At 41.2% G+C, this 22,150-nt stretch overlaps 2 protein-coding genes across 2 annotated transcripts; both read right to left on the reverse strand.

Moving 5' to 3' along the window:
• Positions 1-1,711: 1,711 nt before the first annotated feature.
• On the reverse strand, positions 1,712-20,359 carry Or-16 (olfactory receptor 16). Its single transcript, NM_001111362.2, is given in 8 exon segments — positions 1,712-1,765; positions 2,059-2,214; positions 4,096-4,200; positions 16,856-16,955; positions 18,120-18,226; positions 18,314-18,482; positions 19,807-19,944; positions 20,022-20,359. Coding segments are annotated over 8 exon segments (1,167 nt in total).
• On the reverse strand, positions 5,384-6,820 carry LOC134201417 (uncharacterized). Its single transcript, XM_062676198.1, has one exon. The coding sequence runs from the start codon at positions 5,906-5,908 to the stop codon at positions 5,513-5,515; it is 396 nt and encodes a 131-aa protein (XP_062532182.1). The 5' UTR covers positions 5,909-6,820; the 3' UTR covers positions 5,384-5,512.
• Positions 20,360-22,150: the final 1,791 nt, after the last annotated feature.

A 22,150-nucleotide genomic window follows, 5' to 3' on the forward strand; every position in this document is an offset into this window, starting at 1 on the left:
TTAAGCAAAATAAAACTCAGTGAACCCCATAGCTCACGGGTCACATTGGCATTTTGTTTATATACTGATGTTTTTGTCAGCAACGACGTAGTCTACCTTCAGGTATAAGATTTAGGTTTGAATTGCATTGGCACGACGGCTGTTCTATTGGAACGTATAATTACTTCGCGGCAGAAATAATCAGAATTACGATATCCGTCCTTAATCCATACTCGCAATATGTTCTACAATGCTCATCGAAGGTTCTCCACCAGCACATCATACCTTACCGCGTGTACAAATTATGCCGTAGCACCGATACAGGTACATTAATTTATATTGTTAAGGGTTCCGCTGAATTTGGCGGGAAGAAGTAACTACAAAATTGAACATACATTGAACATTTACAGGAGGTAGGACCTCTTGTGAGTCCGCACGGGTAGGTACCACCACCCAGCCTATTTCTGCCGTGAAGCAGTAATGCGTTTCGGTTTGAAGGATGGGGCAGCCGTTGTAACTATTCTAAGACCTTAGAACTAAAGAAGAAAAAAAAAGCATAGATTTATAGATTTTCACGAGCGAAAATTACGCTAAATTGGAATACACCATTGTTTTTCCTTTATCCAGTATTACCTTTTAATGCAGCTGAAATACCTTTAGAGGTTATTCGTTTTATTACAGTTACCTTCCAAGTGAAGAATGGACTTCGCTCGGCTCAGCTCCGGCAAATAAATCGAAGGTAAGGTAATAAAGAAGGGGAGGAAGGGGGAATCTTAACATGAAGGATAAATTAAGAAATTTAATTCAAACAATAGGTAGCCTGTTACAATACATCATTTATTAAAATTAATTTTTAATTATAACTTAAAATCAAAATCAATGATAAAAAGCAACCGTAATATTGGTGATCTTGAACAAAATGAAAAAAAAGTTGGACACCTCAATGAAGATATACGGACGCTGCGTCAAAACCCTACGTATTCTTTTTTATTTCGGAGAATCCAGTTTCCGGATAACCGGCCGACGGGTTATATTAAAAATTGGTCCCCTCAAAATTACTCGGGCGCCAGCTATTGTAAATTGACGGAACTATGTGCCAACAACAACTAGTTTCATCACAAACCGATGAATGTTAAGACATGTAATGTATAAAGAACAAAAATTCATACAGAAATATATTCCAAAATTGATTTTTATTGATATAGTTCCATTATATTTTTTTATATTCCGGCTGCATTGATTAAACCAAGTACTAGTGCTTCAATAAGGCCTAACAACGTAATTTCCTAGCCAAATCAGAGGTTCATTATATCCGTTTTAAATTTTACAGTTGATAAGTACACCCGACACACAATGACATAGCAAATTATACGGTAGATCGATTGTTATGAAAACAAAGAACAATCAAACAACGATTAAGTCCTTAAATGCGGATTGATTGTTTAAAATTGTCTTGAAATATTTAATTGAGTAAACGCAAACCAATATTTCGATATTAAACGGATTTTACCCATGTATTACCAGCTACAGGCAACTACTATGCGTCGTAATTATTATGTTTACAACGTTAAGTATATTTTAGGTGATTTTTTCTTATAAAAATACTTAGATACAGATTAGACTTAGGCGGATAGTACGACATAAAGACACAAATCCAATTCATAACACAGATAAATTTGGTGCATTCCATAGTTTAAGCATTGTAATATGTGAAGCTACTGTGACGGTATCCTCATTTATTCGTTTGATTCAAGACAGCAAAGTAGGAATAAGACATGCGAAGGATCTAAAAAAAAGTATTCAGATATTATCTAAAATTACCAAAGACTTATTTACAATTAATTTTAGGGATGTCATTGTGAATGTCTTCTTTTTTTAAGTCTTCTTCTTTTTTTTGTAAATTAAATTAAACCGTTTGTATTTGTAATTATATCTACGACTCGCGAAACCCACAGAAAATACTTCTTCTCGTTAAGATTATATTAAACATGAGCACAATAAGATATATGGTTCTTGTGCCAAACACGGTACAGATTAAATTACTAAAATTGCATTAAAACGAATCCTTGGTATACTAACAGAAACAAAGCTCTGCCTCGAAAGGCCGATATAATAGCCGGCGCGGAGTAAAATGGGACGTCTAGCACGCGCCATCATGAAAATAAGATCTCTTTTGAATTTCACATCCTTATCGTACCACGCACAGTTGTACAAAATCGTGTGGAGCTCTTCACTCTGGAAAAAAGATTGAACTTAGAATATAGTTTGAAATTTTAAAATGCCTTCCTATTAGTTTATTAGTAATATTAAAAAAGTCGACATAACTGAATACACGAACACAGGCGGGAATTATTGGCGGGAAAGTGAAGAGCGAGTTGGGTCTATAATTTTATTTTGTTAAAATGTAGTGTTTTTGTAGGTTTATTCGTTTATTATGGGTGGTTTGTTTACTGTTTAGTGTCTATAAAAGTGTTCAAATGTGATAAATCGAAATAAAGTCGTTGAACGTAGTCTTTCGAGTTCTTCTAAGGAATCTGAAGTCTAGTAAATAGCCACCATTTTATTTAGACTTATCTCGCGTCATGTAATTTCACGCCTCGATATAATTTTTCATTTAACAGAATATGTATGATTTTGAGGCGGTAGCCATCACAGAACACAAGATATTTGACAGATGCCTGAATCTCATTTACGAAATTATCAACCTAAGCTTGCATATACCTATACAAGCTTCAAACAATAACCTTCTGTCGGTCTACCGAGCAATATCGCCCGCTCGGTGGAAGATTTTCCCTTGGTCGTATACCTACAAACCGGTGACCTGTGATGAAACAATTACAGCCATCTTCATCTTCACTTCACCATCAGCGTGTCTCTCGTGAATCTTGCTTACGACAAATACGACATTTTTTTTTTTTTTTTTTTTTTTTCCTACCTAAGCTGAGAGCCTTGAGAGGCTATGTCAGCGTAACCCTAACTTTTGTAGGTGAGCTCACGGGGCTCAAACCTGATGACGTTGCTAACACGAACCCTAGCAAGAGCCGTGCTTCGCAGAATCTACCACCGGATCGGAAACGCGACCCACTGAGAAGATCCGGCGAGAAACTCAGTGGGCTGTGTCTGGGAGTTAATTTACTCGTCGAGCCCTTCGTCGCAAGCGACGGGTTCGACGAGAACGGTGACCGGTGCTTGAAGTACCTAGAAGCACCGTTAGTGGATCGGGAGGATCCGAGATGACGTGTTTTGGGCGACGTCGACTGCTTTCCATACTGTCCGCAGGATCGGGAATGTAGTTACCGGCGGCCACGATGAGAGGGTTCTCGTGTCGTGCCGCTTTATCGAAGTGGCGCATTGACGCCGACTGCATATACTTACTGGTGGACTCTAAGTCCAGGTCGTCATGGAGGTCGACGTTCCTGACGAACCACGGGGCTCCGACGGCTATCCTGCAAAAACGGGATTGAATGACTTGGAATGATTTTAAGTGTATGCGGGCCGCGTGAGCGAACACTACACTTGCATAGGTCATGACGGGGCGTATGCAAGTTTTGTAGAGTGTCACCTTATTTCTAAGGGACATTTTACTTCGCCTACATATCATCGGGTAGAGACGTCCTAGAATGAAGGCGGCACGGTCGCGTACCGTCTTGATGTGGGGGCGGAATGTCATCCTACTGTCGAGGGTGACGCCTAAATATTTGACCTTCGGGGCCCACGGTATGGGCTGGTCGAACATCGTGATTGGGCGAACGGCGGGGGCGGGGTTATTGACGCGCCTAGTCGGGAGGGGGATGCTCAGCGTGGTGTTCGGAGGGCGACCCCTTTTGAAGAGCACCGCTGTGCTTTTCGTGGGGTTGATGTCGACGACATTTTCAAGAGATGCTTGCATATATTAAAGTTTCGAACAACAATATTTGGACCGTCAGCAATATCACCCGCTCGTTGGAAGGTCTTTCGTTTGTTGTACTTATATCTCCAAATATTTAATAAATTATTTTGTTTTTATTATTCGACTCTTGCAGTAATTAACTAGTCACAATCATACTTGAAACTGTTAAAACTGTTATACTGTCATACATGAAAAGTGTAAGAAGGCGGTTTAAAATACCTACGTACCGTAGCACTAAGTTCGTGTCCACACCAACAACAGACAAATAATTGGCTTATCATTACTGATAAATAGCACAGTATTGAGAAAAATTGGACACTGCGCCAATCCACCTGGAATATTTAAATACAAAACATGTAAGGAATAATTACAGAAAATTAAAATCACCACAATATATACAAAAAATCTGACGCGTGGGGTCAAAGGCCTTACGCACGTCAGTTAACTTTTATAGATTACGATTTTGATACATTAAGTATGTATTTCCTAAATTGTTAAGTTAAGACTATTTTCAATTTATACCACCAAAATACGAAGAGCCGACATACAAATAATACCAACGCTGCCAACCAGTTGAAACAACAGGTAAGAGTTATACGTGTCTTCAACTAGTTCTGTGAATCTGTAACAAAAGAAAAGACTCAAAGAGACCACACATATCGCCTGTAAACGTGATGGTAAAATTGTGAAAATTCTTGTTAATTAGAATTAATGAAATTTATAATAAATTCGCCGGTTATTATTTTATTGTTTAATTAGAAAAGCTACAAACAAGATAAAATTTAAAAATAATATTAACGTTGAAAAAATGAGAGCTGTCGGGTACACTATACTTAATTGTACACCAAAACGAAATTTTACGCCGGCAAGAGTGACGCCACCTATCGCCGAATAGTCGAACGAATATCGAAGGATCTAGTAGCACCTAGAACGCTCGAGAAGTACAACACCATCTATTGTCAGATAGCGGAAACACAATACTCGAAATGTATGGAATATTCTCGATAACTCTAGGGATGTGGCATCGGCTATAAAAGCGTTGCAGAGCTGGCACGTAGTCAGTTCCGATTGCAACACCATTTGGTCCGGACGCGTTTTTGAGAAAAATTGTCGCTGCCGTCGCGAACGTGAGTTGTGAGTTGCCCGACATTGTCGTTTTCGCATAGATCGCGACATTGTTGTGCATTCTCAACGCGCTGTCGCTGGCGTCGTGACCTTGAATCCCAAAAACAGTTCGAGCTTGTTGTTGTGCACTCGTAACGCCAACTCATTATCACCCATCCATTTCATATATTAAATTCATTTATATATTCGGCGAGCAAAACAGTCTCTTTCGAGACTAAAACTCCACTGAGATCACCGCTTGTTGTGGCATTCTCACAACCCAGTGGAGCCCCACCTTCCCAACTTTCCACCCCAATTCCCAGCCGACTGCCGTTTTCACGGCAAAGGCACTCCCCCCCTTGTTGCTGGCACAGCGCAGGGGGTATAATTCCCACTCAGGGGACTCGCCTTTCGGCGAGTTTGCTTTAAGTCCCGGGGACGCCCCCCCCGGGCACACGTCACCATGAGTGACACCAACGCTGCGCTATTCATCAAGTTCGTCCGCGACTTCTGTCCGGACATAGTCGCAAGGTTCGAAGTTTACAAGGCCGGCCTTGACGCGCCGGCACTCCGCGACTCTCCGTTGTCGCCCCCCGCGCCGGTACCTCGCGACTCGCCGATGTCGCCCCCCACCCCCGCGCCTGCGTCGATCGCGTCTTGCGCGGCATCGAGCTCCGGCTCCGACTCCGAGTCGGAGATGGAGTTCGAGTCGGCCGCCAGTCCCGAACCCGGAACCTCCGAAGGGTTCAAAACCGTCACGCGCGGGAAAAAACGCGCCCGCGCCGTGGAACCGTCCGCGGCGCCGAAACAACCCAAGGCCGCGAACGCGTCGCGGCCTAAAGTCGTGGTCTCACCCGACTCCCCTCGCCGCGCAACCCCGTCGCCGCGCCCCGGGCCCGCGCCCGTCCGAAAAGTTCCCGCGCCGCCGCCGGTCATCCTGCGGGAAAAGTCTTCTTGGGATCGCGTGTCCCTGGCCCTTAAGGCCCAAAAGATCAATGTCGTCCATGCGAGGAATATCCCGCATGGAATTCAGATCAAGGTAGAAACATCCGACGACCATAGGTCGTTGACCGCGTACCTCCGCAAGGAACGCATAGGGTATCATACCTATGCGCTCCAGGAGGAGCGTGAACTCCGCGTCGTAATACGCGGAGTCCCCAAAGAGCTCGACGTCGAGCAAATTAAGAATGACCTGGTAGGTCAGTCCTACCCCGTCATAAGTGTGCACCGGATGCACAGCGGGCGCGACAAATTCGCGTACGATATGGTGCTCGTAGCACTAGAAGCCACACCGGAGGGCAAGAAAATTGCCTCATGTCTCCGCACCGTGTGCGGCCTATCGGGGGTCACCGTAGAGGCCCCCTACAAACGCGGCACTCCCGGGCAGTGCCACCGTTGCCAACTCTATGGCCACTCCGCGCGTAACTGCAACGCGCGACCGCGTTGCGTAAAGTGCTTAGACGATCACGCGACCACCGATTGCTCGCGCGTTAAGGAGACAGCGACGGAGCCGCCGAGCTGTGTACTCTGCCGCAAGCAGGGACACACGGCCAACTACCGTGGATGCCCCAAGGCTCCACGGAAGCGCCCGGCAAACGCGCCCCCTAAAACCGCTGGCCCAAAGACTTCGGCGCCCCGCGCGCCGAAACCGGCTTTCGTACCGGCTCCGGTGCCCACCGTCTCCGCGTGGGCGAAACCGTTGCCGTTCACGAAGGCAGGAACGACACCGGCACCCCAACCGCGGTACGCGCCGCAACCTCTACTCGCGCCGCGCCCCGCCCCCGCGCCCGCGCCCGGTCCCGCGCCTCGCCCCGGCCCCGCGCACTCAAACGACTTTACAATTATTCGCGACTACATCGTCGCGATAAACATTGACCGCATGCGTGCATTCGCCGACGCCATGCGCAGAGCGGTCACGGCCGAAGACCGCCTAAACGCGACGTTCGAGTACATCGACGTCATCGAGTCCGTCCAGCGCACGCTGGTTTGATTACCGGTAATCAATGGCGTGCAACGCGAGATTAAAACCCCATTCTTTGAAGTTAGCATTCTACAATGCTAACGGACTCGCGCGTCAGCGCGACCAGGTTTATGAGTTTCTACGTGACAATCTCATCGACATCCTTCTGGTGCAGGAGACCTTCCTAAAGCCCTCGCGTCGCGACCCCAAAGTCGCGAATTACGTCATGGTTAGGAATGACAGACTCTCCACCCGCAAGGGCGGGACTGTCATTTACTATAGGAGGGCCCTGCACTGCGTCCCTCTCGATACTCCCTCGCTCTTACATATCGAGGCGTCAGTGTGCCGCATCGCGCTGACGGGACACCAGCCGATCGTCATCGCATCCGTATATCTCCCTCCTGACAAACCCCTCCTGAGCAGTGACCTCGAGACACTGCTCGGTATGGGGGACGCGGTCATTCTGGCAGGCGATTTAAATTGCCACCACACTAGGTGGAACTGCCATCGCACGAATGTGAACGGTAGGCGTCTCGACGCGTTCATAGACGACCTCACATTCGAGATATTCAACCCCCCGACCCCCACGTGCTATCCGTACAACGCCGCGCGTCGTCCGAGCACAATAGATCTGGCACTGCTGAGGAACGTAACTCTGCGCTTGCGCTCCATCGAGGCAATGTCAGAACTCGACTCAGACCACCGACCTGTCGTCATGCAGCTCGGTCGCCCACTCAACCGCGAACCAGATACGAGGACCATGGTGGATTGGAAGAAGCTGGGCACGTGCTTAGCTGACACCGCTCCACCAATCCTCCCTTGCGGCCCGGATTCAACTCCATCCCCCGAGGACACCGTCGAATCCATAAATATCTTCACTGATCACGTCTCGACGGCGATCACAAGATCTTCAAAGCAAGTTGATGTGGAGGACTGCTTCCACCGCATCAGACTTTCCCCCGATCTTAGGGACCTCGTTAGAGTTAGGAACGCGGCAATCCGGGTCTACGATCGATATCCCACGGATTCAAACCGGACTCGGATGCGTCGCTTACAGCGGGAGGTCAAATCCCGCTTGAGCGACGCCCGAAACGAAAACTGGGATAGTTATTTAAAAGAACTCGCGCCCACTCACCAAGCATACTGGCGACTAGCTAGGACCCTCAAGTCCGAAACTATCGTCACTATGCCGCCTCTCGTACGCCCCTCAGGCCAATCACCGGCTTACGATGACGATGACAAGGCAGAGTGGCAAGGCAACACGCGGACCCCGAACACACCGAGTTCGTCGACAGGGAGGTCGAGCGCAGAACTTCCCTGCCGCCCTCGGACGCGTTACCCCCCATTACCACTTCCGAGGTCAAGGAGGCGATCGATAGCCTGCAACCACGGAAAGCTCCCGGCTCCGACGGCATCCGCAACCGCGCGCTTAAACTGTTACCAGCCCAACTGATAACGATGTTGGCCACCATATTAAATGCTGCTATGACGAACTGCATCTTTCCCGCGGCGTGGAAAGAAGCGGACGTTATCGGCATACACAAGCCGGGCAAACCGAAGAATGAAACCGCGAGTTACCGCCCCATCAGTCTCCTCCCGGCGATAGGCAAACTATACGAACGGCTCCTTCGTAAACGCCTCTGGGACTTCGTATCCGCGAATAAAATTCTTATAGACGAGCAGTTTGGATTCCGCGCCAGACACTCGTGCGTCCATCAAGTGCACCGCCTCACGGAGCTCATCTTACTAGGGCTGAACAGGCGGAAACCCATTCCGACAGGAGCCCTCTTCTTCGATATAGCGAAGGCGTTCGACAAAGTCTGGCACAACGGTTTGATATACAAACTGTATAACATGGGAGTGCCAGACAGACTCGTGCTCATCATACGAGACTACTTGTCGAACCGTTCGTTCCGATATCGAGTCGAGGGAACGCGTTCCCGGCCCCGTCACGTCACAGCCGGAGTCCCGCAAGGCTCCGCCCTCTCCCCGTTACTATTTAGTTTGTATATCAACGATATACCCCGGTCTCCGGAGACCCATCTGGCGCTCTTCGCCGATGACACCGCCATCTACTACTCGTGTAGGAAGAAGGCGTTGCTTCATCGACGACTTCAGACCGCAGCTACCACCATGGGACAGTGGTTCCGGAAGTGGCGCATCGACATCAACCCCACGAAAAGCACAGCGGTGCTCTTCAAAAGGGGTCGCCCTCCGAACACCACGCTGAGCATCCCCCTCCCGACTAGGCGCGTCAATAACCCCGCCCCCGCCGTTCGCCCAATCACGATGTTCGACCAGCCCATACCGTGGGCCCCGAAGGTCAAATATTTAGGCGTCACCCTCGACAGTAGGATGACATTCCGCCCCCACATCAAGACGGTACGCGACCGTGCCGCCTTCATTCTAGGACGTCTCTACCCGATGATATGTAGGCGAAGTAAAATGTCCCTTAGAAATAAGGTGACACTCTACAAAACTTGCATACGCCCCGTCATGACCTATGCAAGTGTAGTGTTCGCTCACGCGGCCCGCATACACTTAAAATCATTCCAAGTCATTCAATCCCGTTTTTGCAGGATAGCCGTCGGAGCCCCGTGGTTCGTCAGGAACGTCGACCTCCATGACGACCTGGACTTAGAGTCCACCAGTAAGTATATGCAGTCGGCGTCAATGCGCCACTTCGATAAAGCGGCACGACACGAGAACCCTCTCATCGTGGCCGCCGGTAACTACATTCCCGATCCTGCGGACAGTATGGAAAGCAGTCGACGTCGCCCAAAACACGTCATCTCGGATCCTCCCGATCCACTAACGGTGCTTCTAGGTACTTCAAGCACCGGTCACCGTTCTCGTCGAACCCGTCGCTTGCGACGAAGGGCTCGACGAGTAAATTAACTCCCAGACACAGCCCACTGAGTTTCTCGCCGGATCTTCTCAGTGGGTCGCGTTTCCGATCCGGTGGTAGATTCTGCGAAGCACGGCTCTTGCTAGGGTTCGTGTTAGCAACGTCATCAGGTTTGAGCCCCGTGAGCTCACCTACAAAAGTTAGGGTTACGCTGACATAGCCTCTCAAGGCTCTCAGCTTAGGTAGGAAAAAAAAAAAAAAAAAAAAAAAACACGTAGTCAGTTATTAAACGGGACTACTCGAAGCGACACAGCGAACGGATCACCTCAAGCGAAGCGGAAGAAGCGAATTGAGATTTTTAAAGTGTTTGTTGAATGTTTTAAGTGTTCTAAGTGTTGAACACAGTTTTTAGTTGTACTTTGGTGGAACATTTTTCTATCCCGAACTCGAAGAGTAACAATATATTTTATACTTATACAATATATATACAAGCAGATATAATTATATGAAAAAAAAAAACATTATAGGGCTATCTAAGAAATTAGGTCAGCCCCACTGTTTAAGTCACCATGGTCTAAAAGATAAGACGCCGGGTGTACTCGTATTGATGCGAGTATGCCAGTGTTCAAACACTTCGATAAAGCGGCACGACACGAGAACCCTCTCATCGTGGTCGCCGGTAACTACATTCCCGATCCTGCAGACAGAATGGAAAGCAGTCGACGTCGCCCAAAACACGTCATCTCGGATCCTCCCGATCCACTAACGGTGTTTTTAGGTACTTCAAGCACCGGTCACCGTTCTCGTCGAACCCGTCGCTTGCGACGAAGGGCTCGACGAGTAAATTAACTCTCAGACACAGCCCACTGAGTTTCTCGCCGGATCTTCTCAGTGGGTCGCGTTTCCGATCCGGTGGTAGATTCTGCGAAGCACGGCTCTTGCTAGGGTTCGTGTTAGCAACGTCACCAGGTTTGAGCCCCGTGAGCTCACCTACTAAAGTTAGGGTTACGCTGAAATAATAAATTAGGTAGGAAAAAAAAAAAAAAAAAAGTGTTCATATCTCCGCAGGTAAGTACCAATTTTTCTAATAAAAAAAAATCGGTTGTCTGTAAAGTCGGCTTACTGACGATAGTTGAACGTGACAATGTCATAAGAAAATGCTGATGGAATGGTTTCATTTTTCAAAAGACAATTTTAATTTTATTTGTTTGATAGATATTTTGTATGGATATAGAGAAGGAGCTAAATGGAAATCACTATTGAATTAATCAAGTTACATTTATTTGTACGCATAAATACAATGATGTCAATTTTATTTTTTTACAATTTTCATAGTTTTTTTACAAGTATGAATGTGCTTTGAATTGTATTATTGTATAGCAGCTGTCCACGCGGATGCATCGCTCACTCAAGTAGGAGAGAGAGATGTCGAACGATGCCGAACGCGGAGGCCGATTGTGCTTCTTTGTCGCTCGTTGCGCACTCTCGCTTGCACTTCAAGCCTTAAATGGAACGCCTCAGAGCGAGGTAACGCCGCATAAGTCATGTTTTTTCGTGCGTGCAGCCGGCTTCATCGAATTATAAGACGTCATCACGTCAAAAACATCCTTAACATCACAAATGACGCGCTCGAGAGAGGAAATAATATTTTTTAAACGAAAACGCACCCCCAAAAAACGTAATTTGCGTAATTACTAGTTGAAACTACTTATTTGCAGATGGTGATGACCCGACTAATAATTAGTAAAGTATAAAAAATTAATTAATTGGTTTCATTTAGTATACATTAAACTAGATATTTTGAGGTACCTAAAAATGGAACATTTATTTATTTATTAAGCTTAATTTTATTAAGCAAATAAACAAAACTGTATTTTCCTAATCAAATAAATACCAATAAATATGCCTACAAAGACACAAGGCTTGTCTTAATATTTATAATCTATCATTTACTTAGATACACAAAAAAAACGAACTGTTAATTAATTACATTAATAATTAAATAACAATTAACGATACTCACGAAATCACAGCTTGATGATGTTTTACACATTCGATCAAAGTTTTTCTGTTGTACCGAGAAATGTTTGTATACGTTTTATGATTCCTGTATATTCCCAAAGGTTTTATCTGCAAATTCATTTCTATAGTGATCGAAATTAATTTAAATCTATTTTAAATCTTACAAAAGTTCCGAATAACATTGATGATTCTTACGCTCATTATTTTGTCCTTTATAACACCGATTTGAGCGCACCCAAAGATGACCGAGGAAAAGGCTACGCTGTCTACACCAAAGTACATATAGGCACTCATACAGATCGTTACTAACTGAAATGAGTAGCCTAAATGGTAATGTGGTGACCTCTCCGGAGATACTGGCATCCTGGTACAAAATTTTATTAGGGCAGTGAATCAGTGAATCAAACACACAAAAATAGTTCTGCAAATACTTCAGATGCAACGAATGCTTCTACATAGGTATTTAATTCCTAGTAGTGGTATCTTAATTTCGAACAAAAATTTGCCTCAAGTGCCTTAAATACTGGGAATGGTAGCACGTGGTGTAATATCTGATAAGCTGCTATCCTTCTTCTGCCTTTTCATTGCATTGGATCAGTGCTTCCCAACCTTTTTTTGTTCCCATACGTCATAATAAAACTTTTAATTTATACCGATAACTACACCCCTATCCGTAAAAATGTGGCTCGTTTCTTTTAAGGTTTATCAGTGGGTAGATTCCTATTAAATCCTATTATAATGTTCATTTTAGTCTACATAGTTAAGACAAAAGGATTGATTAGCTGTCAGTACTATTAAGATTCGATTGGCGGCATTTTATATCATCTGGCGGAATATGTGGATGTGGTCTATGGTGCCATAACCACTTCGAAACCTGACTTGTTTCAGGGGCTGAAATTCATCGAGCCTTCGCAGCAGACAATTCGTAAGAACCATAGAAAACAACTTATAGATATGGCTCAGCAATGAAATGAGTCGATAATCAAAAGGATTATTCTGAAGAATAACACGACTACACTCCTGTACCATGCTTTTAGAGCTCTCCCAGAGATGAGAACATTATAAAACAGCTCTTGGAGTTCCTTCAATAAGGGAATTCCGCCGGCTTCTAGGAGCTCTGCTGTTATTCGGTCCTCGATTGGGATTTTTCATTTTTAAACCGCTTAAGGGCCTATAATAGTCTGTTCATGATGATGATGATGATGGCGGAATTCACATCACTAAAATTCTACGTCATTAAAAATCATAAATATTAAACAATATAAGATATACTAAAACTAGCTCAGAGTAGTTGAGAGTGAATAATATAACTCGGGTCTTGTTTGCAAATTGCAGTGTAGTCCACTTCGATAAAGCGGCACGACACGAGAACCCTCTCATCGTGGCCGCCGGTAACTACATTCCCGATCCTGCGGATAGAATGGAAAGCAGTCGTCGTCGCCCAAAACACGTCATCTCGGATCCTCCCGATCCACTAACGGTGCTTTTAGGTACTTCAAGCACCGGTCACCGTTCTCGTCGAACCCGTCGCTTGCGACGAAGGGCTCGACGAGTAAATTAACTCTCAGACACAGCCCACTGAGTTTCTCGCCGGATCTTCTCAGTGGGTCGCGTTTCCGATCCGGTGGTAGATTCTGCGAAGCACGGCTCTTGCTAGGGTTCGTGTTAGCAACGTCATCAGGTTTGAGCCCCGTGAGCTCACCTACTAAAGTTAGGGTTACATTGGCATTTTGTTTATATACTGATGTTTTTGTCAGCAACGACGTAGTCTACCTTCAGGTATAAGATTTAGGTTTGAATTGCATTGGCACGACGGCTGTTCTATTGGAACGTATAATTACTTCGCGGCAGAAATAATCAGAATTACGATATCCGTCCTTAATCCATACTCGCAATATGTTCTACAATGCTCATCGAAGGTTCTCCACCAGCACATCATACCTTACCGCGTGTACAAATTATGCCGTAGCACCGATACAGGTACATTAATTTATATTGTTAAGGGTTCCGCTGAATTTGGCGGGAAGAAGTAACTACAAAATTGAACATACATTGAACATTTACAGGAGGTAGGACCTCTTGTGAGTCCGCACGGGTAGGTACCACCACCCAGCCTATTTCTGCCGTGAAGCAGTAATGCGTTTCGGTTTGAAGGATGGGGCAGCCGTTGTAACTATTCTAAGACCTTAGAACTAAAGAAGAAAAAAAAAGCATAGATTTATAGATTTTCACGAGCGAAAATTACGCTAAATTGGAATACACCATTGTTTTTCCTTTATCCAGTATTACCTTTTAATGCAGCTGAAATACCTTTAGAGGTTATTCGTTTTATTACAGTTACCTTCCAAGTGAAGAATGGACTTCGCTCGGCTCAGCTCCGGCAAATAAATCGAAGGTAAGGTAATAAAGAAGGGGAGGAAGGGGGAATCTTAACATGAAGGATAAATTAAGAAATTTAATTCAAACAATAGGTAGCCTGTTACAATACATCATTTATTAAAATTAATTTTTAATTATAACTTAAAATCAAAATCAATGATAAAAAGCAACCGTAATATTGGTGATCTTGAACAAAATGAAAAAAAAGTTGGACACCTCATTGAAGATATACGGACGCTGCGTCAAAACCCTACGTATTCTTTTTTAGGTCGGAGAATCTAGATTCCGGATACCCGGCCGACGGGTTACATTAAAATTGGTCCCCTCAAAATTACTCGGGCGCCAGCTATTGTAAATTGACGGAACTATGTGCCAACAACAACTAGTTTCATCACAAACCGATGAATGTTAAGACATTGTAATATATAAAGAACAAAAATTCATATACAAATATATTCCAAAATTGATTTTTATTGATATAGTTCCATTATATTTTTTTATATTCCGGCTGCGTTGATTAAACCAAGTACTAGTGCTTCAATAAGGCCTAACAACGTAATTTCCTAGCCAAATCAGAGGTTCACTCTAAACATTTTAAATTTTACAGTTGATAAGTACACCCGACACACAATGACATAGCAAATTATACGGTAGATCGATTGTTATGAAAACAAAGAACAATCAAACAACGATTAAGTCCTTAAATGCGGATTGATTGTTTAAAATTGTCTTGAAATATTTAATTGAGTAAACGCAAACCAATATTTCGATTATAAACGGATTTTACCCATGTATTACCAGCTACAGGCAAGTACTTAGGTACTATGCGTTGTAATTATTAAGTTTACAGCACTATGTATATTTTAGGCGATTATGTCTTATAAAAATACTTAGAATAAAAAAACAAATAGAGACACAAATCCAAATCATAACACAGATAAATTTGGTGCATTCCATAGTTTAAGCATTGTAATATGTGAAGCTACTGTGACGGTATCCTCATTTATTCGTTTGGTTCAAGACAGCAAAGTAGGAATAAGACATGCGAAGGATCTAAAAAAAGTATTCAGATATTATCTAAAATTACCAAAGACTTATTTACAATTAATTTTAGGGATGTCATTGTGAATGTCTTCTTTTTTTAAGTCTTCTTCTTTTTTTTGTAAATTAAATTAAACCGTTTGTATTTGTAATTATATCTACGACTCGCGAAACCCACAGAAGATACTTCTTCTCGTTAAGATTATATTAAACATGAGCACAATAAGAAATATGGTTCTTGTGCCAAACACGGTACAGATTAAATTACTAAAATTGCATTAAAACGAATCCTTGGCATACTAACAGAAACAAAGCTCTGCCTCGACAGGCTAATATAATAGCCAGCGCGAAGTAAAATGGGACGTCTAGCACGCGCCATCATGAAATTAAGATCTCTTTTGAATTTCACATCTTGATCGTACCACGCACAGTTGTACAAAATCGTGTGGAGCTCCTCACTCTGGAAAAAAATCAAATTAGAATATAAATATATATTAATAAATATAATATAATATAGTTTGAAATTTTAAAATGCCTTCTAATTAGATTAATACTAATATTAAAAAGGTCAACATAACTGAATACACGAACACGCGCGGGAATTATTGGCGGGAAAGTGAAGAGCGAGTTGGGTCTATCATTTTATTTTGTTAAAATGTAGTGTTTTTGTAGGTTTATTCGTTTATTATGGGTGGTTTGTTTACTGTTTAGTATCTATAAAAGTGCTCAAATGTGATAAATCTAAATAAAGTCGTTGACCGTAGTCTCTCGAGTTCTTCTAAGGAATCCACTGAAGTCTAGTAAGTGGCTATTTACTATTTTATTTAGACTTATCCCGCGTCATGTAATTTCACACCTCGATATAATTTTTCATTTAACAGAATATGTATGATTTTGATGAACACAAGATATTTGACAGATGCCTGATCATCTCACTTACGAAATTTTCAAGCTAAGTTTGCATATATACAAGCTCCAAACAATAACATTCTGTCGGTCTACCGAGCAATATCACAAACCGGTGACCTGCGATGAAACAATTACAGCCATCTTCATCTTCACTTCACCATCAGCGTGTCTCTCGTGAATCTTGCTTACGACAAATACGAAAATCTAAGAGATGCTTGCATATATTCAAGTTTCGAACAACAATATTTGGACCGTCAGCAATATCACCCGCTCGCTGGAAGATCTTCCGTTTGTCGTGTATCTCCAAATATGTATTTGATAAATGATTATTTTTATTTAATTCGACTCTTGCAGCAATGAACTGGCAACAATCCATTTTATTTATTTGAAAAGTGTAAGAAGACGGTTTAAAATACCTACGTACCGTAGCACTAAGTTCGTGTCCACACCAACAACAGACAAATAATTGGCTTATCATTACTGATAAATAGCACAGTATTGCTATTGGTATGGTAATTGGACACTGCGCCAATCCACCTGGAATATTTAAATACAAAACGTGTAAGGAATAATTACAGAAAATTAAAATCACCACAATAAATACAAAAAATCTGACGCGTGGGGTCAAAGGCCTTACGCACGTCAGTTAACTTTTATAGATTACGATTTTGATACATTAAGTAATTTCCTAAATTGTTAAGTTACGACTATTTTTAATTTTTACCACCAAAATACGAAGAGCCGACATACAAATAATACCAACGCTGCCAACCAGTTGAAACAACAGGTAAGAGTTATACGTGTCTTCAACTAGTTCTGTGAATCTGTAACAAAAGAAAAGACTCAAAGATACCACACATATCGCCTGTGGCCGTGATGGTATAATTGTAAATAGACATGCTTTAACAAAAACCGACTTCAAATAGAAAAAAAAGATATTCCAAAACAAATTAATATAATAATATACTAAAAACAATAATCATCGAAATCGGTTGGCGTGATATTGAGTTACTCATCTATTTGTCGCGCATGTACTTAATGCAAATTTAAGACGTATATGGTTTTCTCAGACCTGAACTAAATTGAAATGGGACCACACGGGAAGCGTCAGCTTTCTAATAAAAAAGAATCATCAAAATCGATTTACCCAGTCAAAAGTTATGAGGTAACAAACATAAAAAAACATACAGTCGAATTAAGAACCTCCTCCTTTTTTGAAGTCGGTTAAAGATTGTTAAAATTCTTGTTAATTAGAATTAATGAAATTTATAATAAATTCGCCGGTTATTATTTAATTACAAAAGCAAAACAAACAAGACAAAGTTTAAAAATAATTTTAACGTTAAAAAATGAGAGCTGTCGGATACACTATACTTTATTGTACACCAAAACGAAATTGCATTGATAATATAATATATTATATATACAACGAAAAAAAATATTAAGAGGAGGTCTATCCAAGAAATTATGCCAGCCCTACTGTTTAAGTCATCGTGGCCTAAAAGATAAGGCACCGGGTGTACTCGTATTGATGCGAGTATGCCAGTGTTCAAATCTCCGCAGGTGAGTACCAATTTTTCTAATAAAATACCTCCTTAACATCACAAATGACGCGCTCGAGAGAGGAAATAATATTGTTTAAACGATAACACACCCCAAAAAACGTAATTTGCGTAATTACTAGTAGAAACTAATTGTAGGTATGCAGAAGGCCATGACCCGACATGCAATAATAATAAAATTAATTAGCTTGTTTCATTTAGTATACATTAAACGATATACATAAATGATATTTTTAAGTACCTAAAAATGGAGCATTTATTTATTTATTAAGCTTAATTTTATTTTGTATTAAATACCAATAAATATGCCTACAAAGACACAAGGTGTGTCTTAATATTTATAATATATCATTTAGTTAGATACACAAAAAAAACGAACTGTTAATTAATTACATTAATAATTAAATAACAATTAACGATACTCACGAAATCACAGCTTGATGATGTTTTACACATTCGATCAAAGTTTTTCTGTTGTACCGTGAAATTTTTGTATGCGTTTTATGATTCCTGTATATTCCCAAAGGCTTTATCTGCAAAATTATTTCTATCGTAATCGAAATTAAATTAAAACTATTTTAAATCTTATAAAAGTTCCAAATAAAATTGATGATTCTTACGCTCATTATTTTGTCCTTTATAACACCGATTTGAGCGCACCCAAAGATGACCGAGGAAAAGGCTACGCTGTCTACACCAAAGTACATATAGGCACTCATACAGATCGTTACTAACTGAAATGAGTAGCCTAAATGGTAATGTGGTGACCTCTCCGGAGATACTGGCATCCTGGTACAAAATTTTATTAGGGCAGTGAATCAGTGAATCAAACACACAAAAATATTTCTGCAAATACTTCAGATGCAACGAATGCTTCTACATATTTCATTCCTAGTAGTAGTGGTATCTTAATTTCGAACAAAAATTTTCCTCAAGTGCCTTAAATACTGGGAATGGTAGCACGTGGTGTAAGATCTGATAAGCTGCTATCCTTCTTCTGCCTTTTCATTGCATTGGATCAGTGGTTCCCAACCTTCTTTTGTTCCCATAGGTCATAATAAAACTTTTAATTTATACCGATAACTACACCCCTATCCGTAAAAATGTGGCTCGTTTCTTTTAAGGTTTATCAGTGGGTAGATTCTTATTAAATCCTATTATAATGTTCATTTTAGTCTACATGGCTTAGACAAAAGGATTGATTAGCTGCAGTACTATTAAGATTCGATTGGCGGAATTTTATATCATCTAGCGGAATATGTGGATGTGGTCTATGGTGCCATAACCACTTCGAAACCTGACTTGTTTCAGGGGCTGAAATTCATCGAGCCTTCGCAGTAAACAATTCGTAATAATAATAGAAAACAACTTATAGATATGGCTCAGCAATGAAATGAGTCGATAAGCAAAAGGATTATTCTGAAGAATAACACGACTACACTCCTGTACCATGCTTTTAGAGCTCTCCCAGAGATGAGAACATTATAAAACAACTCTTGGAGTTCCTTCAATAAGGGAATTCCGCCGGCTTCTAGGAGCTCTGCTGTTATTCGGTCCTCGATTGGGATTTTTCATTTTTAAACCGATTAAGGGCCTATAATAGGCTGTTCATGATGATGATGATGATGATGATGATGATGGCGGAATTCACATCACTAAAGTTCTACGTCATTAAAAATCATAAATATTAAAACAATATAAGATATACTAAAACTAGCTCAGAGTAGTTGAGAGTGAATAATTTATCTCGGGTCTTGTTTGTAAATTGCAGTGTAGTTGATCTCAACGATGACGATTGGACGAGCGGACTAAGCCATAGACACAACCCACTGAGTTTCTAGCTGGATCTTTTGAGTGGGTCGTGATGCTGATCCGGAGGTAGATTCTGCGAATCGTTGCTCTGGCTAGGACTAGTGTTAGAAAATTCTCTCAGGTTCAGTCCATGAGCTCACCTACCCTAACAGCCCCTTCGGCTAACAACAAATGGATAGGGAAAAATATGGTGCTTTGATGTATTGAAAAAATTTATTTAAAATGCAATTTGCATGTATACAAATTGCAACACTACCTATAGCTTTAACGATACATTAACTTTCATGCTATTTTTTCTTACCACATATCAAAAGGGAATTTTCTACTTCCGACATCGTCGAACAACGGCTTCAGAGCCCACATGCCACATGTCAACTGGGAGCTTATCATGAACGCAAATAACAATCTCTTAATTCGTGTCGCTTGTACTTTTATAATGCTGAGGATAAAAATATACTAAATTGAAGTGTAATCTATTGGGTAAACATAAAATCTATTCAATGAGATACAACATACTTTTCTTGATTAATATTCTTTGGCTGAAAAACGTATCCGTTCATTTGCTTCAAGAGTTCTTTGAGCTTATTCATGTTTATTTGAAAAACTGTTATCTTAAAACACAGACAGGCTTGTGTAAATAGCAAGTACGACGCTTGAGAAACTGCTTCCAAGTCCCCCCATACTTCTACTATGTATATTATCTGGAAAAATAAAAATAAATGTTGAAGGGTCATCATAAAAACTTTGTAAAATTTCCTTGCGAAATTTTCGTTTTCAGGAGGAACCCAAACTCCAAGATATTTCATAACAAATTTTGCTCTATTCAAATAAAGATCTTCTGAATTAAAAGACATATCCGATAAAGCCTCAACTAGGCAATGTTACTTATTTTCGCGTTGTACCACATTTTCGATACCTAAACCTTTACTTAAATATTTAGGTAGGTAATAACATCGAATAACAGTGCAATCAGATTGTTAAGTAAATGTACCTTAATGATAAGTTTGATTTAACTGAATTATAAATTAATCTACGGACAATTTAGTGTTATAAGTAGATACTCTGGGCCATTAAATTTATGTTATAATTTAATTTTCTACAGATAAATATAATGATCAGTCTACAGGCATCCACTGCTGGACATAGCCTTCCCCAAAGTTCGTCCCCATGACTGGTTCTGCGTGTGGTCGTATCTCATTTAATCATAAATAAATAATAGAGGCATGATTTCGCCTAACATTCAAGATAGGCATGTGAAGGTCTATTAGTCATACATTAACAAAATCTAATCATAATCGACCAGTGACTTAGATCGGAGGACAGTCCTTTGCTTAAGTAATAAGTAATAATAAATTAATAATAAGTATTTATTCGTAGATAATAGGTAAAATTTAAGATAGTTAAGAAATCACTGCCATCTACAGGAACAATGAGAAACTAATAAGCCATCTAGTGGCCGACATCCGCAAATAGAATGTGTTTATGAGAAACGACCTAGCCATAGACCTTGATCTAGCTCGCTTTCTTCCTCTCTCCAAGGTCGAGTGATTCGTGATCCGCTGTCTATTTTCACACTTTCTTTCTCCCTAAATTGTATCTTTTCTCTTTAGCCGTAACGATTCTGTCGCGAGTTAAATTTTACCCTCAACACGCGTAAAGAACTTTCGCTAAAAAAGGCATTTTTATAGATATTATATGTTAAAATGAACGTTTATTAAAATACAACTGAATTTTACAAAGTAATACAAATAAAACGAACGTGTTTTAATAACATCATTTATTAATTTGAAAATTATAATGCGTCCGTGGCGTAGTGTCTGCTAAAGCGAATATACCAAGTCAATATGATTTAATTCCAGTACATGTAATGTAGATATCAATTCGTGCTAATTTTCATAAAGGAACGTAGTGTAATACCAAAAGCGCAATTAACGAAAACAGACACAAATTGTACTCCTGAGGAGTTATGATAGAACGCAAAGTCTCGCATTTATAAAAATGTTTTGAAACTGTACAGAGACTCTGGCGGAAGTAGAACCAACACAATTTAGAAGCTGTCACTAAGCAATTCATGCTTAGATTGAAGGTTCACGAAATATGAAATTTTGCACCGTTAGATAGCCGATTTTTTCCATTTGGTCTTTGCCAGCAGCAGCAGTTTACCCTGTACAATCAAGATTCCCTTAAAAATATATACATACTTGATTAATTACAAACCTGACTCAGTGATACGTGCGCCTTTAGAATGTTGCGGTACTGCGTTTCCCGCAACTTGTGGTCGCACTTCGAGCAATTTCAAAACCAATTTCGTGAAAACGCTAGGAAACCATACTAGACTAAGATTTGAAGCCATTTGTTGGTGATCTCAAGATCGACCTTACCTGAAGGTAAACCACGTGCTATCTAGGAAATTATTTATTTTAACAAAATACCAGGGCTATTTCGATCATAGGTTAAAATAACTAAATAAATTAGTTTAATAGCCAAGACTTAGCATTTAGAGATTATTAATGCCGCAACAGCGTGGATTTTAAATTGTGCTCCACATAGCAACAGTACTGAATAAATCTTTGATCATTATTAAGTGTTGAAACAAATTCCAAATCGGTGGTAAAATAGTTTATCGATTTGAAACAGCCTTGATG

Source organism: Bombyx mori, chromosome 25, assembly GCF_030269925.1.
Source record: "Bombyx mori chromosome 25, ASM3026992v2".
Taxonomy (NCBI): domain Eukaryota; kingdom Metazoa; phylum Arthropoda; class Insecta; order Lepidoptera; family Bombycidae; genus Bombyx; species Bombyx mori.

Bases quoted from the DNA above. Each gene is read 5' to 3' on its own strand.
- LOC134201417 (XM_062676198.1), bottom strand. From the start codon at position 5,908: ATGACCGGCGGCGGCGCGGGAACTTTTCGGACGGGCGCGGGCCCGGGG.